General features: G+C 42.6%; 1 protein-coding gene across 1 annotated transcript in view; it reads left to right on the forward strand.

Annotated features, from left to right (window-relative positions):
- Nucleotides 1-16,276: 16,276 nt before the first annotated feature.
- The window catches only part of LOC119725427 (MAM and LDL-receptor class A domain-containing protein 1-like), a 40,444-nt gene continuing 38,526 nt past the window's right edge, over nt 16,277-18,194 (forward strand). The window contains exon 1 of the mRNA XM_038196833.1: nt 16,277-16,472. Coding sequence (XP_038052761.1) covers nt 16,277-16,472 — 196 coding nt within the window. The remainder of the gene's footprint in view (nt 16,473-18,194) is intronic.

Raw genomic sequence — 18,194 nt, forward strand, 5'->3', positions numbered from 1 at the left:
GCAGTCTATCAGAGGGACATTTTTTGGGGGACACGCTGTATGCACTGTGCGTGCGTTTTCTGCACTGACCAAGCATTAATACTGCTCAATAGAGAGAGAGAGGGGCAAGTGTGGGTGAAGTGGCTTACCTAAGGACACAACATGTGGCCAGCAGCAGGTTTAGAACTCCTTACCCTCTGATCATGAGACACGAACCCTTGCCACACGCCCACGATTTGTTTTGCTCCGACAAAAGAAAACATCTTAAAGCCTAACCACATATCAATTTACACAAAAAGGCTATCAATTTATACCGATGAGTGTGTTCCTGACTTTGGACTGGCCAGATTCAAAGCAGATGAACTTTCCATTCTAAAGTAAAAAGATAAAAGAACCGACAGGACCTTTTCATCGCCATGAGTCGGAACCATCCATTGCATAATTGAATAAAAGAGGGGTCAGAAACAGGACTTGTGTCGACAACTCAACACAGTTAGACCAACAGCCACCTGGGTGGTGAAGTATACATGTACACGTTCCAGGGTATTAGATAAATAAACATCAGAAATGATAATACCCGATTTTCATTAGGTCGAAAATTATCAATGAGCCTCAAAGGTAGCCTGAAAAGCTGGTATAGTTACCTTGATTGTGGAGTAGGTGTTTGTCGCCCCTTATGCGCCTATCAATCGTAAGACCTACTGGATTTATCATCACTATCCAGAAACTATTTAGCATTTCGAGGTAGCTTTCACGGCTCACAGGCCTCGATTCTATCCAATTACTTGTTACCCGACCTACATACCAAGGGTGCGTGCGTTAACCCACTCATTTCAAAAGAGAAGAAACCTTGAATACAGATTTTAAAAAGAAAATACTGCTATTGCTAAAGCGAGCTGAACGTAACAATTACACAATGGCCCGTTTTTCAGTCCCGCGGTTGGCCAGTGAGTGCACTCAACCATGAATGTTTTGCCTTGGGCTAGAACTCGCTCTTCTTTTGTACCGTTTCGTTCCCAGGGTCTACTAGTGGGGCAGATAGGGGAAAAATTTGGGGGAATTGTGCCTTTGATGATACAAGCATGGCATTTGACACACGGGCGATTTATATCCTATACAAGATTTTTGGCTATAGGTAGAATAACAAGCAATTTTCACAATTTTCAAAATGACTGTCATTGTTTGTTGTTACTTTCGCCAAGGAGGTCTTGTTTTCATCGGCGTTGGTTCAACATTTCTTTTAGGGGTGGTCCTTCGTACAAGTACAAACCGATTAGATTTTGGAAGTGATCCGGATCTGGGTCTTGATCCATGATTTTTATTAAGGATTGTTGTATCGATCATGCAAAGTAAGCCTATACAATTCTCAAAACACGAAGCTAGTGTACCTCGAATAATTGTAGGCAGACAGCAACACATTTGCAACACGGGACAAATGCCTGTCATATTCGGTTGATCTGTGTGGTGTACAGATTAGATTGATGACATGCCTTTGTTTTGCATAACTTGGTTTGAATTTATCTTCTTTTGTTGATTCTCAAACCAATTATAGCCTGAGCTCAACCGTCTCTGACATCAAAGGCTATACATTATAGCGACTCCTTACAGGGGTTCAGTCTCACGGCCCCTCACGAATGCAGTAAATTGAGGCTCATTGGTATGTGTACATTCTCATGGGAACAAAATTGCGGAGCCACTTTGATACACTCTCGTTTCTGGTTTTACGTTGAAATGAATCTTGAATCGCAGAGTAAAATATGAAATCAACTGTGCGTTGTAATAAGTCAGCAGCAAGTCTTATGATCATCGAACATGTTATCAGATACCTGCATTAATTACACGAATTAAAAGAGAGCCAGTCCACAGAGTTTACCTATTTCGACAATGTTGTTCCCACCCAGTCTGAGACTTAAGAAAGCAAAACAGGTTTGTGCAGTACGACTAGTTTACAGACTCACATTGGGATGAAGAAATCGTAAGACCTACTGGATTTATCATCACTATCCAGAAACTATTTAGCATATTTCGAGGTGGCTTTCACGGCTCACAGGCCTCGATTTTATCCAATTACTTGTTACCCGACCTACATACCAAGGGTGCGTGCCTTAGCCCACTCATTTCAAAAGTGAAGAAACCTTGAATACAGATTTCAAAAAGAAAATACTGCTATTGCTAAAGCGAGCTGAACTTAACAATTATACAATGGCCCGTTGTTCAGCCCCGCGGTTGGCCAGTGAGTGCACTCAGCCATGAATGTTTTGCCTTGGGCTAGAAATCGCTCTTCTTTTGTACCGTTTCGTTCCCAGGGTCTACTAGTGGGGCAGATAGGGGAAAAATTTGGGGGAATTGTGCCTTTGATGATACAAGCATGGCATTTGACACACGGGCGATTTATATCCTAAACAAGATTTTTGGCTGTAGGTAGAATAACAAGCAATTTTCAAAATTTTCAAAATGGGTGTCATTGCTTGTTGTTACTTCCGCCGAGGAGGTCATGTTTTCATCGGCGTTGGTTCGACATTTCTTTTAGGGGTGGTCCTTCGTACAAAGTACAAACCGATAAGATTTTGGAAGTGATCCGGATCTGGGTCTGGATCCATGATTTTTATTAAAGATTGTTTTACCCGTCATACAAAGTAAGCCTATACAATTCTCAAAACACGAAGCGTTCACGGAACTTGCAATGGGGTGGGGGGGGGGGGGGGACTTACTTCGTTTTGTTAAAGAAGCGAGGGGTCACCCCAGGCCTCGTTAAATTAAAGGCAACAAAACGAAAGGCATGAAAAGTAAACCTGATTTATTGGTTTTCAAAATGGCTGCAGATGTAACTGACGTTGAGATCACTAAGTATTTCAGAAGAAACAGCTGTAATGTTCTAGGTAAATACTAGAAAATTACATCTTTGGTTTACATGAACTAGAAAAGTACTGGAAAGGTAGGCATATTTTGGGTATTCTTTTCTAGAAAACTCAACTCTACGCTGTAATACGTTTGAAGCAAGTCTCATGATCATCGAACATGTTATCAGATACCTGCATTATTTAGACGAATTAAAAGGGAAACAGACCAGAACACAGAGTTTACCCACTCATTTCAAAAATAAAGAAACACAATCAAGTGGAAAATAGATTATAAAAAGAAAATACTAAGCGTCCTGAACATGGCCCTTATACCATTGCCGGTTGTTCAGCCCCGCGGTTGGCCCCGTGAGTGCACTCAGCCATGAATCGTTTTGCCTTGGGCTAGAACTCGCTCTTCTTTTGTACCGTTTCGTTCCCAGGGTGTACTAATGGGGCAGATAGGGGAAATATTTGGGGGAATTGTGCCTTTGATGACACACGCATGGCATTTGGCACACAGTCGATTTATGTCCTAAAGAGGATATTTGGCTATAGGTAGAAAAAAAAGCGAATTTCAAAATTTTCAAAATGGCTGTCATTGCTTGTTATTAACTCCGCCAAGGCGTTGGTTCGACATTTTTTTAGGGGTGGTCCTTGGTACAAGAGCAAATCGAATACGATTAGATTTTAGAAATGATCCGGATCTGGGCCTGGATCCAGGATTGTTTTTTTTAAGGAATTTTTCACCCATCAATTGGAAAACTTTCAACAGATCGCTCTGTGTTAGCAGATTTGTGTGCGTGACACTGCCCCGGTAACCATGTAGGCCTTATTACCCACCTAATCTAAACCCACATGGCAATGGACTAGACCATTTTGTACAATGGGGGAGTAGCAAGGTAGACCAATACCGGCAATGTGCACTAAAATATGCAAGTCCAGTGGAAATGCAAGTATTTCTTTTGGGCGTACTGACAATAAGAAAGGACATTGTTTAGCCTTGGTGGAGGTTTGTGCTATCTGAGTGCTTTCTTGTTCTACCTGTATTTTTTTTAAAGGACAAACCTGCGATGTCCATACAACCACGTATCATTCACGTTACATACTCTAACTGTGTGCCAAATGTTTGTCATCAAATGCACAATCCCCGCATTTTACCGGACTATACATTTGATCTCGAGATAATAGACCCTGGCAGGGAGATTCAAAGGACGGTCGCTGAGAGGTCGTTCTCTATCTGTGCCCATATAAACACACCTGTTTTGTTGATGTCTCATAATTTAGGTATCCCTCACTGTTTTATCTAATTATGTTATTGTTTGTGTTACGGTGGTTTTGTATAGATTGTTAAGCGCAATTATCATTGGTTTGGAAATGCGCTTTATAAGTACTGGTATTATTATTGTACAGAATTAGTATATACTCAAATTCCTTCTTTAAACGTATCTTCCTTCATTGAGGGTGTTGCAAAAGTTAAACCAATTTTTGCCTTTTATTCAGATTTTGTGAGTGGCCGAGAGGCTGCGTATTTCGTGGCAAGTAAGCCGACAATACACCTCGCAAAACACGAGCTTGTCCTTGTATACCTAACAAAGAACACGGGCCGAACGCCCGTCACATTTGGCAGATCTGTGTGGTGTACTGATTTGACTGATGACCCTCGATCATCCTTTGCCTTGCATGACTAGGTTTACGCCGAGCTGCGCGTAGGAACAATAGCTGTTTCGGCTCGCACAATTACCTTCTTTTGTTGACACTCCAAAGCCAATAACAGCTTTGATCCAACCGACCCTGACTTTTCAAGTCTACACCAACACATGGGCAAGACCCAAGTACCCCATATGGGGCCCAAATGGGTTGGCCCGTAGGGGAATTTTAGACGGGCTTGCCAAAAGGGTATCAAAAGGGTATCAGATGGGAAAACCCTGGGCAAGCCCTTGTGGGCAGAATAATACCTTGCCTATGAAGGTATCAGATAAAATAAACCTGGGCAAGCCCAGGTCGGCCTTCCTTTTTTGTTGTTATTATGTACGTTGTTAATTGTGTTATTGTTTTTGTTGTTCAGGGGAGTCGCAGTTGACAAGCTTGCTTTTTGTGGGTCCCCTGCATCTCTTTTTACTAGCCTAATACATTATTTCTGATCTTTTTCGTTTTAACATATCTAATTTATTTTGAAGAATTGCATTTATATTTTTGCATTACATGTACCATGAAGTAAGCAAACACGGGCTTTCCTATGTAGGTATCATAATAGGGAAAACCCTGGGCAAGCCCGTGTGGGCAGAATAATTATTTGCCCATGAAGATATGAGATAGAAAAAGCTTTGGCAAGCTCATGTCGGCAGAATATGAGCTTTCCCATGTAGGTACCAGATAAAAACATGGACAAGCCCATGTGGGCAGAATAGGGGTTTTAGCATGTGGGTATCAGATAGGATAAACATGGACAAGGACATGTGGGCAGAATATGGGCTTGCCCATGTAGGTATCAGATAGGATAAACATGAACAAGCCAATGTGGGCAGAATATGGGCTTGCCCATGTAGGTATCAGATAGGATAAACATGGACAAGCCAATGTGGGCAGAATATGGGCTTGCCCATGTAGGTATCAGATAGGATAAACATGGACAAGCAAATGTGGGCAGAATATGGGCTTGCCCATGTAGGTATCAGATAGGATAAACATGGACAAGCCAATGTGGGCAGAATATGGGCTTGTCCATGTATGTATCAGAAAGGATAAACATGGACAAGCAAATGTGGGCAGAATATGGGCTTGCCCATGTAGTTATCAGATAGGATAAACATGGACAAGCCAATGTGGGCAGAATATGGGCTTGCCCATGTAGGTATCAGATAGGATAAACATGGACAAGCCAATGTGGGCAGAATATGGGCTTGTTCATGTATGTATCAGATAGGATAAACATGGACAAGCAAATGTGGGCAGAATATGGGCTTGCCCATGTAGGTATCAGATAGGATAAACATGGACAAGCCAATGTGGGCAGAATATGGGCTTGTCCATGTATGTATCAGATAGGATAAACATGGACAAGCAAATGTGGGCAGAATATGGGCTTGCCCATGTAGGTATCAGATAGGATAAACATGGACAAGCCAATGTGGGCAGAATATGGGCTTGCCCATGTAGGTATCAGATAGGATAAACATGGACAAGCAAATGTGGGCAGAATATGGGCTTGTCCCTGTAGGTATCAGATAGGATAAACATGGACAAGCCAATGTGGGCAGAATATGGGCTTGCCCATGTAGGTATCAGATAGGATAAACATGGACAAGACAATGTGGGGAGAATATTGGCTTGCCCATGTAGGTATCAGATAGGATAAACATGGACAAGCAAATGTGGGCAGAATATGGGATTGCCCATGTAGATATCAGATAGGATAAACATGGACAAGCCAATGTGGGCAGAATATGGGCTTGCCCATGTAGATATCAGATAGGATCAAGGGCGGATCCAGAACACAATTCTTTTGGGGGGGGGGCCAAAAAAAAATTTGGTCCCCCAAAAAAGTGGGTCAAAAAAATTACGGCGTGGGGTTCGGGGCCCGCTTAAGGGCCCCGAAAAATGTTTGGATTCTAGATGCTCAGTGGTGCGATCTGAGGCAATTTCTGACCACTTTAACCAATGTTTTTTTGAGGAAAAGATGGTGGTGTACTCATTGCCTGCCTTTATTGCGATGTCACATAAAAAAAAAAATGGTTTCGTGTTGGGGGGGTGGGGCTTGGCCCCCTTTGGTCCCCCCCCTGGATCCGCCCTTGGATAGGATAAACATGGACAAGCCAATGTTAGCAGAATATGGGCTTGTCCATGTAGTTATCAGATAGGATAAACATGGACAAGCCAATGTGGGCAGAATATGGGCTTGCCCGTGTAGTTATCAGATAGGATAAACATGGACAAGCCAATGTGGGCAGAATATGGGCTTGCCTGTGTAGGTATCAGATAGGATAAACATGGACAAGCCAATGTGGGCAGAATATGGGCTCGCCCGTGTATGTATCAGAAAGGATAAACATGGACAAGCAAATGTGGGCAGAATATGGGCTTGCCCATGTAGTTATCAGATAGGATAAACATGGACAAGCCAATGTGGGCAGAATATGGGCTTGCCCATGTAGGTATCAGATAGGATAAACATGGACAAGCCAATGTGGGCAGAATATGGGCTTGCCCGTGTAGGTATCAGATAGGATAAACATGGACAAGCAAATGTGGGCAGAATATGGGCTTGCCCATGTAGGTATCAGATAGCTAGGATAAACATGGACAAGCCAATGTGGGCAGAATATGGGCTTGCCCATGTAGGTCAGATAGGATAAACATGGACAAGCCAATGTGGGCAGAATATGGGCTTGTCCATGTATGTATCAGATAGGATAAACATGGACAAGCAAATGTGGGCAGAATATGGGCTTGCCCATGTAGGTATCAGATAGGATAAACATGGACAAGCCAATGTGGGCAGAATATGGGCTTGCCCATGTAGGTATCAGATAGGATAAACATGGACAAGCAAATGTGGGCAGAATATGGGCTTGTCCCTGTAGGTATCAGATAGGATAAACATGGACAAGACAATGTGGGGAGAATATTGGCTTGCCCATGTAGGTATCAGATAGGATAAACATGGACAAGCAAATGTGGGCAGAATATGGGCTTGCCCATGTAGATATCAGATAGGATCAAGGGCGGATCCAGAACACAATTTTTTTTTGGGGGGGGGCCAAAAAAAAAATTTGGTCCCCCAAAAAAGTGGGTCAAAAAAATTACGGCGTGGGGTTCGGGGCCCGCTTAAGGGCCCCGAAAAATGTTTGGATTCTAGATGCTCTGTGGTGCGATCTGAGGCAATTTCTGACCACTTTAACCAATGTTTTTTTGAGGAAAAGATGGTGGTGTACTCATTGCCTGCCTTTATTGCGATGTCACATAAAAAAAAAAAATGGTTTCGTGTTCGGGGGGTGGGGCTTGGCCCCCTTTGGTCCCCCCCCCCTGGATCCGCCCTTGGATAGGATAAACATGGACAAGCCAATGTTAGCAGAATATGGGCTTGTCCATGTAGTTATCAGATAGGATAAACATGGACAAGCCAATGTGGGCAGAATATGGGCTTGCCCGTGTAGTTATCAGATAGGATAAACATGGACAAGCCAATGTGGGCAGAATATGGGCTTGCCTGTGTAGGTATCAGATAGGATAAACATGGACAAGCCAATGTGGGCAGAATATGGGCTTGCCCGTGTATGTATCAGAAAGGATAAACATGGACAAGCAAATGTGGGCAGAATATGGGCTTGCCCATGTAGTTATCAGATAGGATAAACATGGACAAGCCAATGTGGGCAGAATATGGGCTTGCCCATGTAGGTATCAGATAGGATAAACATGGACAAGCCAATGTGGGCAGAATATGGGCTTGCCCGTGTAGGTATCAGATAGGATAAACATGGACAAGCAAATGTGGGCAGAATATGGGCTTGCCCATGTAGGTATCAGATAGCTAGGATAAACATGGACAAGCCAATGTGGGCAGAATATGGGCTTGCCCATGTAGGTATCAGATAGGATAAACATGGACAAGCCAATGTGGGCAGAATATGGGCTTGTCCATGTATGTATCAGATAGGATAAACATGGACAAGCAAATGTGGGCAGAATATGGGCTTGCCCATGTAGGTATCAGATAGGATAAACATGGACAAGCCAATGTGGGCAGAATATGGGCTTGTCCATGTATGTATCAGATAGGATAAACATGGACAAGCAAATGTGGGCAGAATATGGGCTTGCCCATGTAGGTATCAGATAGGATAAACATGGACAAGCCAATGTGGGCAGAATATGGGCTTGCCCATGTAGGTATCAGATAGGATAAACATGGACAAGCAAATGTGGGCAGAATATGGGCTTGTCCCTGTAGGTATCAGATAGGATAAACATGGACAAGCCAATGTGGGCAGAATATGGGCTTGCCCATGTAGGTATCAGATAGGATAAACATGGACAAGACAATGTGGGGAGAATATTGGCTTGCCCATGTAGGTATCAGATAGGATAAACATGGACAAGCAAATGTGGGCAGAATATGGGATTGCCCATGTAGATATCAGATAGGATAAACATGGACAAGCCAATGTGGGCAGAATATGGGCTTGACCATGTAGATATCAGATAGGATCAAGGGCGGATCCAGAACACAATTTTTTTTTGGGGGGGGGCCAAAAAAAAATTTGGTCCCCCAAAAAAGTGGGTCAAAAAAATTACGGCGTGGGGTTCGGGGCCCGCTTAAGGGCCCCGAAAAATGTTTGGATTCTAGATGCTCTGTGGTGCGATCTGAGGCAATTTCTGACCACTTTAACCAATGTTTTTTTGAGGAAAAGATGGTGGTGTACTCATTGCCTGCCTTTATTGCGATGTCACATAAAAAAAAAAAATGGTTTCGTGTTGGGGGGGTGGGGCTTGGCCCCCTTTGGTCCCCCCCCCTGGATCCGCCCTTGGATAGGATAAACATGGACAAGCCAATGTTAGCAGAATATGGGCTTGTCCATGTAGTTATCAGATAGGATAAACATGGACAAGCCAATGTGGGCAGAATATGGGCTTGCCCGTGTAGTTATCAGATAGGATAAACATGGACAAGCCAATGTGGGCAGAATATGGGCTTGCCTGTGTAGGTATCAGATAGGATAAACATGGACAAGCCAATGTGGGCAGAATATGGGCTTGCCCGTGTATGTATCAGAAAGGATAAACATGGACAAGCAAATGTGGGCAGAATATGGGCTTGCCCATGTAGTTATCAGATAGGATAAACATGGACAAGCCAATGTGGGCAGAATATGGGCTTGCCCATGTAGGTATCAGATAGGATAAACATGGACAAGCCAATGTGGGCAGAATATGGGCTTGCCCGTGTAGGTATCAGATAGGATAAACATGGACAAGCAAATGTGGGCAGAATATGGGCTTGCCCATGTAGGTATCAGATAGCTAGGATAAACATGGACAAGCCAATGTGGGCAGAATATGGGCTTGCCCATGTAGGTATCAGATAGGATAAACATGGACAAGCCAATGTGGGCAGAATATGGGCTTGTCCATGTATGTATCAGATAGGATAAACATGGACAAGCAAATGTGGGCAGAATATGGGCTTGCCCATGTAGGTATCAGATAGGATAAACATGGACAAGCCAATGTGGGCAGAATATGGGCTTGTCCATGTATGTATCAGATAGGATAAACATGGACAAGCAAATGTGGGCAGAATATGGGCTTGCCCATGTAGGTATCAGATAGGATAAACATGGACAAGCCAATGTGGGCAGAATATGGGCTTGCCCATGTAGGTATCAGATAGGATAAACATGGACAAGCCAATGTGGGCAGAATATGGGCTTGCCCGTGTAGGTATCAGATAGGATAAACATGGACAAGACAATGTGGGGAGAATATTGGCTTGCCCATGTAGGTATCAGATAGGATAAACATGGACAAGCAAATGTGGGCAGAATATGGGCTTGCCCATGTAGATATCAGATAGGATCAAGGGCGGATCCAGAACACAATTTTTTTTTGGGGGGGGGCCAAAAAAAAAATTTGGTCCCCCAAAAAAGTGGGTCAAAAAAATTACGGCGTGGGGTTCGGGGCCCGCTTAAGGGCCCCGAAAAATGTTTGGATTCTAGATGCTCTGTGGTGCGATCTGAGGCAATTTCTGACCACTTTAACCAATGTTTTTTTGAGGAAAAGATGGTGGTGTACTCATTGCCTGCCTTTATTGCGATGTCACATAAAAAAAAAAAATGGTTTCGTGTTCGGGGGGTGGGGCTTGGCCCCCTTTGGTCCCCCCCCCCTGGATCCGCCCTTGGATAGGATAAACATGGACAAGCCAATGTTAGCAGAATATGGGCTTGTCCATGTAGTTATCAGATAGGATAAACATGGACAAGCCAATGTGGGCAGAATATGGGCTTGCCCGTGTAGTTATCAGATAGGATAAACATGGACAAGCCAATGTGGGCAGAATATGGGCTTGCCTGTGTAGGTATCAGATAGGATAAACATGGACAAGCCAATGTGGGCAGAATATGGGCTTGCCCGTGTATGTATCAGAAAGGATAAACATGGACAAGCAAATGTGGGCAGAATATGGGCTTGCCCATGTAGTTATCAGATAGGATAAACATGGACAAGCCAATGTGGGCAGAATATGGGCTTGCCCATGTAGGTATCAGATAGGATAAACATGGACAAGCCAATGTGGGCAGAATATGGGCTTGCCCGTGTAGGTATCAGATAGGATAAACATGGACAAGCAAATGTGGGCAGAATATGGGCTTGCCCATGTAGGTATCAGATAGCTAGGATAAACATGGACAAGCCAATGTGGGCAGAATATGGGCTTGCCCATGTAGGTATCAGATAGGATAAACATGGACAAGCCAATGTGGGCAGAATATGGGCTTGTCCATGTATGTATCAGATAGGATAAACATGGACAAGCAAATGTGGGCAGAATATGGGCTTGCCCATGTAGGTATCAGATAGGATAAACATGGACAAGCCAATGTGGGCAGAATATGGGCTTGTCCATGTATGTATCAGATAGGATAAACATGGACAAGCAAATGTGGGCAGAATATGGGCTTGCCCATGTAGGTATCAGATAGGATAAACATGGACAAGCCAATGTGGGCAGAATATGGGCTTGCCCATGTAGGTATCAGATAGGATAAACATGGACAAGCAAATGTGGGCAGAATATGGGCTTGTCCCTGTAGGTATCAGATAGGATAAACATGGACAAGCCAATGTGGGCAGAATATGGGCTTGCCCATGTAGGTATCAGATAGGATAAACATGGACAAGACAATGTGGGGAGAATATTGGCTTGCCCATGTAGGTATCAGATAGGATAAACATGGACAAGCAAATGTGGGCAGAATATGGGATTGCCCATGTAGATATCAGATAGGATAAACATGGACAAGCCAATGTGGGCAGAATATGGGCTTGACCATGTAGATATCAGATAGGATCAAGGGCGGATCCAGAACACAATTTTTTTTTGGGGGGGGGCCAAAAAAAAAATTTGGTCCCCCAAAAAAGTGGGTCAAAAAAATTACGGCGTGGGGTTCGGGGCCCGCTTAAGGGCCCCGAAAAATGTTTGGATTCTAGATGCTCTGTGGTGCGATCTGAGGCAATTTCTGACCACTTTAACCAATGTTTTTTTGAGGAAAAGATGGTGGTGTACTCATTGCCTGCCTTTATTGCGATGTCACATAAAAAAAAAAAATGGTTTCGTGTGGGGGGGGTGGGGCTTGGCCCCCTTTGGTCCCCCCCCCCTGTATCCGCCCTTGGATAGGATAAACATGGACAAGCCAATGTTAGCAGAATATGGGCTTGTCCATGTAGTTATCAGATAGGATAAACATGGACAAGCCAATGTGGGCAGAATATGGGCTTGCCCGTGTAGTTATCAGATAGGATAAACATGGACAAGCCAATGTGGGCAGAATATGGGCTTGCCTGTGTAGGTATCAGATAGGATAAACATGGACAAGCCAATGTGGGCAGAATATGGGCTTGCCCGTGTAGGTATCAGATAGGATAAACATGGACAAGCCAATGTGGGCAGAATATGGGCTTGCCCGTGTAGGTATCAGATAGGATAAACATGGACAAGCCAATGTGGGCAGAATATGGGCTTGCCCGTGTAGGTATCAGATAGGATAAACATGGACAAGCCAATGTGGGCAGAATATGGGCTTGCCCGTGTAGGTAAGGGAAAACCTGAGTGGGCAAGCCCATGCATGTGGGAAAAAAGATATTTTTTTTGTTCAATCCGTTATCCAGTCGCCTTTACCTTTCAAATAGCTCGGTAACAGTATAAATAAGGTACGATTTTTATCTCTGGTTGCATTCGGACACGGAATAATTATTGTGTAAGGCGTCTACAAAGAAAAAAGAAAGAACGTGTAAACATAAGCGGGATGAAATACACATTTAAATACACTATGTTTATGTTATATTTTCTCTCCTTGATGAATCAGTTGAAATAGACAGTGATCGGGCAGTTTTCAGAGGTGAAGACAGAAACATGCAATACTGTTTGTGACATTACGATTATCTTTGTAAACAGTCAAGTTTGCTACAAAATTGGGGTTCGTGTTTATATTCATAGCCGAAGGTACTCAATAAGTCATTTATTTATTACAGTTTTTTACCCAGGGTATGCCCAAAAAGTGGTTTCTATTTGGGCCCTGCATACAATACAAAATGACTACAAACATGTATACAAAAATAACACCATTCATTACAAATACACTACACTACACTACACTACACTACACTACACTACACTACACTACACTACACTACACTGCAATACAATGGGATTAATGCATAATTGCAAATATTATAAATACAATATATTGTAAAACTATTTTAACTGTATGTACAGTTTGGAACAACATCGCTAACAGGCTTTACTATAAGGTGAATTCAGTGTACACAAAGAATTTGGTTCTATCTTGTAACATCAAGAAAATAAATGACTATAATATTCGCTGATTACGGGAGGGGCGAAAAACCCGGGGGAAAAAAAATAGGTTTGAAATTTCGCCTATTATGCAATCACGGATGGCCGCTGAATGACCGATTGGAATTTATCAAAGGCAAAGTAATAAAAATGACCACAAATATTGTCCCTTTATAAAGCGAAATTACATTTCATCCGAAACTTTAAACCAGAAGACGTAAATATACCTAGCAAAAAAGTTATAAATTAGGAGCAGGTCGTCGCTGAGGGAACAAGTAGACAATGGTCGGCAAGGCAAAAAGTACAAAGGCATTTCCCCCCAAGGCTCAGGGAACTTGCCTCCAGCCTGTGGTGATATCTATCCTTCACGCATTCTGATCCTATTCACACTAAGAGAGCAGCATCGCAACTGAAGCCCACCGCACAAGAGAGCTACATGCTGCAAACGGCATTGAATGACTTGAAAAAGGTCCACGAAAAGGCCCGTGTTTGGCCAAAAGGTGAACATACCTTTATTCGGCAAAGGTTGTTAAAGGGGCACTAGGTCCTGAAATCCCCGAAAATTTCATGTTTTGGACTGTTTACTTATCCTATTTCAAACATCTGGTTGAAAGGAAACCAACCTAACGTCCTATCGTTCCCGAGAAAAGACGGGGGAAAAAACCGGTTGTTATCGGACACGACGGAGTACGAATACGTTTTTCCTGTCGTTCTCAGTGTACGATATACACGTTGTGTGTCTCGGGAACAGCGGTGACCAATCACCAATGCACAAAATAAATTTTCTTCGACGTCCGCAAAAGGCTTTTTTTTTTTAATTTTTTTACTTTTGTTACTTCAAATGTCGGCTGATAAATTTAGTGCAAAATGTATGGGAGCCCAGAGAGGCCACATCAAGCTAATACTCGATCGTAACCCCATCTAAAAACACGTTAAAATAGTGCAGCAGCAGGCTTTCAGTCAAACCAGTGAGTTTGGCGGTTTTGAGACATCATCTTACATTAAAACATTTTTTTTTTAAATTTTGCCGACGCACATGGCTGCAGCGACGCGCGCGCAGATCAGAAACCGGAACCTTTTTCTTGTTGGCCTAATAATAATAATATAATAAATGGAGCATTTATAAAGCGCTTTTAACAAAGATCAAAGCGCTGTACAAAACTACAAAACTACAAATTTACAAATAAACAAGGCAAAAACAAAAACAAAACAAAAAACTTAATTTAAGAATAAACAAGGGAACCAGGGGATAACGAGAGGTAAAAATGAAGGTGAATTGATTAAAGAAACAGATGTGTTTTGAGCGATTTCTTGAAGGTGATGATTGACGATGCAAGTCAGATGTGTTGAGGGATCTTGTTCCACTCCCTGGGGCCAGCAATCGAGAAAGCTTTGTCACCTGTGGTTTTAGTGTTAATAGGAACATGTAATCGGGAAGTGTCTGTTGAAGACCTAAGCCCCGCCCTACCTGATTGATACAAAGAGAGTAAATCGGTCCGGTAGGAAGGAGCCAGACAGTGTTGTGTTTTGTAAACGTATAGAATTAATTTGAACAATAATACGTGATTCAATCGGCAGCCAATGTAATTGATGCTAGAGCGGTGAGGCCTCAGTAGAGCGGCTTACACAGAAAATGAGTCTGGCTGCACGGTTCTGAAGTTTTTGTAACCTGCTTCTGTCTCCTTGACTTATGCCGTATAAAGGAGAATTGCAGTAGTCAAGGCGAGATGTGATCAGCGAACGTACTGCATGGTGACAAGTGTTCTGATCGATGAACTTCCGAATACGATTTATATTGCGTAGATGAAAGTTGACAGATCTGCATATTGTTGTGACATGTTGTGACATAGACATGGTAGAGTCAAAAACCACTCCGAGGTTTTTGAAGAAAGGTGATGGTTTGATAGTGGTAAATTTTACTTGAAGTGTCAGGTCAGAGAGAGAATTGATGCTATGGGGAGAAGCGGAAATAAAAAATATGTTTTATCATCATTAAGCTGAAGTTTGTTTGCACACATCCAGCATTTAATGTCAGTGATACATGCTGATAGTTTGTCAAGAGCTATTTTAGAATCTCCAGAGATTGGGGGATTGAAACTGGTATAAATCTGTGTATCATTAGCATAAATGTGGTAGTTCAGATGATGATCCTCAATGATGTCAGAAACTGGTTTGGTGTAGAAAGTATTAAAAGAGTGTAGGCCCAACAACTGAACCCTGGGGAACGCCAAAATCTACAGGCTGTTCATCCGAAAGCACCCCAGCAACACGTACGCGATTTCGGCGTCCTCCAAGGTAGCTGTGGAACCAATTCAGAGCTAACCCATGGAGACCAAAAGATGTTTCAAGTCTCGCTATTAACAGATTGTGGTCGATGGTGTCAAAAGCGGACGAAAGATCTAACATGACAAGTAGAACCGCCATCTTGTTGTCGATGGCTCGCATAATGTCATTTTTCACCCGCAATAAACCTGTCTCAGTACTGTGGTTGCTCTTATAGGCAGATTGAAAAGGTTGATGTAGGGAATTGTCGTTGACATGGTTATTGACACGATTTGATACAATTCTCTCCATGAGTTTGGATAAAAAAGGAATATTGGATACTGGACGGTAATTCTTTAGCTCGTCTACATCCAGATTAGGTTTTTTGAGTATGGGGGTGACAATAGCCTGAGACAAGTCATGCGGGAAGGTACCTGTGGAAAAGGAAGAGTTAATCATATGTTTTATGAATGGCGCGAGAACATGGACATTTGCTTTAAGCAGCCAAGTAGGCATTGAATCAAGAGAACAGGATTTGTTAGAGGAACCAGTGATGAATTTGATAATTTCCTGTTCATCAACACATTCAAACTTCAGAGAGTGGATGGGTGATAACATTAGAAACATGGCCAGGAATGGTATACATGGGGACAGATTGAATGATACTATCAAGGCCACGTCTGATCTGAACAACTTTATCACTGAAAAACAGGGCAAAGCGATCACAAATAATCTTCTTAGAATGACCAGTAGGGAACTTAGAGGAACTATTGTTAAGGAGTTTTTGGATGGTCCGGTAGATATCTTTGACATTGCAAGTGGTTAGTTTATCTTTAAAGTATGATGCCTTGGCTGACTGGATAATTTCGGAGAGCAATGACAGTTGCGCCAAGTAGGCCTAATCATAGGTGTCCCTTGTATCAAAACATCACTGCTACAAAATTGAGATTCGTGTTTCCTTTCATAGCCCAAGGTACTCAATAAATTAGGTTTGAAATGTCGCCTATTTTGAAACCACAGATGAATGACCGATGGAAAGTTACCAATCGCAAAGTTATCAAAAATACCACAAATAGTTCCCTTTTTTGGGAAGACATTTTGTGTTACATTCTAAAATTATAACATCACAACTTTTGAAGGCGCCTCTGAACAAATCGGGCGATCCACAATGCAGTGCGCCACCAAGAGTTGTCACGGAGAGTTCATTTCTCCCAGTGCAAAGTGGGAGATGGTCGACAAATTTGCAGCGCGGGACATTTGAAATCGTTAGTTTTTCCGGTCAGTACTTTCGGGGTGCACACCTGTAAATAGGCCTAAACCCATCCGCCGAGCTCATGAATAAAAGTTATACCCTCAAAATATTCTATATTAGATAGTTCTAAGAGCGATAACATTGGGGAATTGAAAAGATATGGCAATGAACCTCTGGCCCGGACTCGGGGCTTCCAATTTTGAGCATTTTGGATACAATTGGGCTCGAAAGTGGCGCTATTTTGCCATGTTGTGGAGGGATCGTTTTTCAAGATGGCTACCGTTCCGCTTTGGGAAAAATAGGGGTCGTCTTCTTCGGGCGAGAATTTCTCGTAAAGTCAATGGTCAACCCACCAAAAAATGAAACGAGATTGAAAGGTGACATGTTGATCATCATATTTCTGTGCAGCTTAAATACCTGTGAGAGTTCTGAGTATTTTTAAAAGAATTTTGAAGTATGGGCATTTAGCACTAGTGGCTATGGGAATTTGTTTGCACTGTTGCATCCTTCGTATTAAGCGTGTGATTCGAGTATACGTTTTCCCTTTCGTTTCCTTTGTTTATCATTACGGTGTTTTTGTAAGGCGGCAGAACGCTATGCCCCAATCTTTAACCAATTAGCTCAATTATCTATCTAATGACACTCGTTCTAATGGGCCGTGTTTTGTCGACTGTAAACTTGAAAAATTGACTCTTCATGGCAAACTCTTGGTGGCGCACTGCATTGTGAATCGACCGAATTTGCGTAAAATATTCACTGATATTTACCATTATAAACATTTTGTTTTGCCATACGAGTATAGGTCTGCCTGATGATACTTATGCGAGTATATGTTTGCCTGATGATGATAAATATTTGTTTTATTCTCCTCAGAGAGGGTCGGCCAAGATATACATGCGACAGGTTGGAAGCCACTGAAGCATGGATTGGACAAAGGTGCTTTTGCTACTTCTACTTCGGTTCCGTTCCTCTCGAGGTGGAGAAGATTCAGGTAAGATTCGATTTGATATTTAACTTCCAAACATTGTGCTGTTCAACTTCTTTTAAACGGTGACAATTCGGCAGTTGCGTAGACCACAATGATTATTATGCCGATGCGGTATCCATGGATTGTTTCAACCTCGAAAACATTAGTTTTCGTCTTTGTGTTATGGTTTTCTTTCCATCCGAGCAAATGGGATGATGTTACATTGAGGAAAAAGAATGTCGTTAAAGATTTGACCCAAAAACTATCTTGGTTTGTTTCTTGGATATTTGTTATTTACCAACAAGAGGAAGGAAATATACCAAA

Source organism: Patiria miniata, unplaced genomic scaffold, assembly GCF_015706575.1.
Source record: "Patiria miniata isolate m_02_andy unplaced genomic scaffold, ASM1570657v1 HiC_scaffold_19, whole genome shotgun sequence".
Lineage (NCBI taxonomy): Eukaryota > Metazoa > Echinodermata > Asteroidea > Valvatida > Asterinidae > Patiria > Patiria miniata.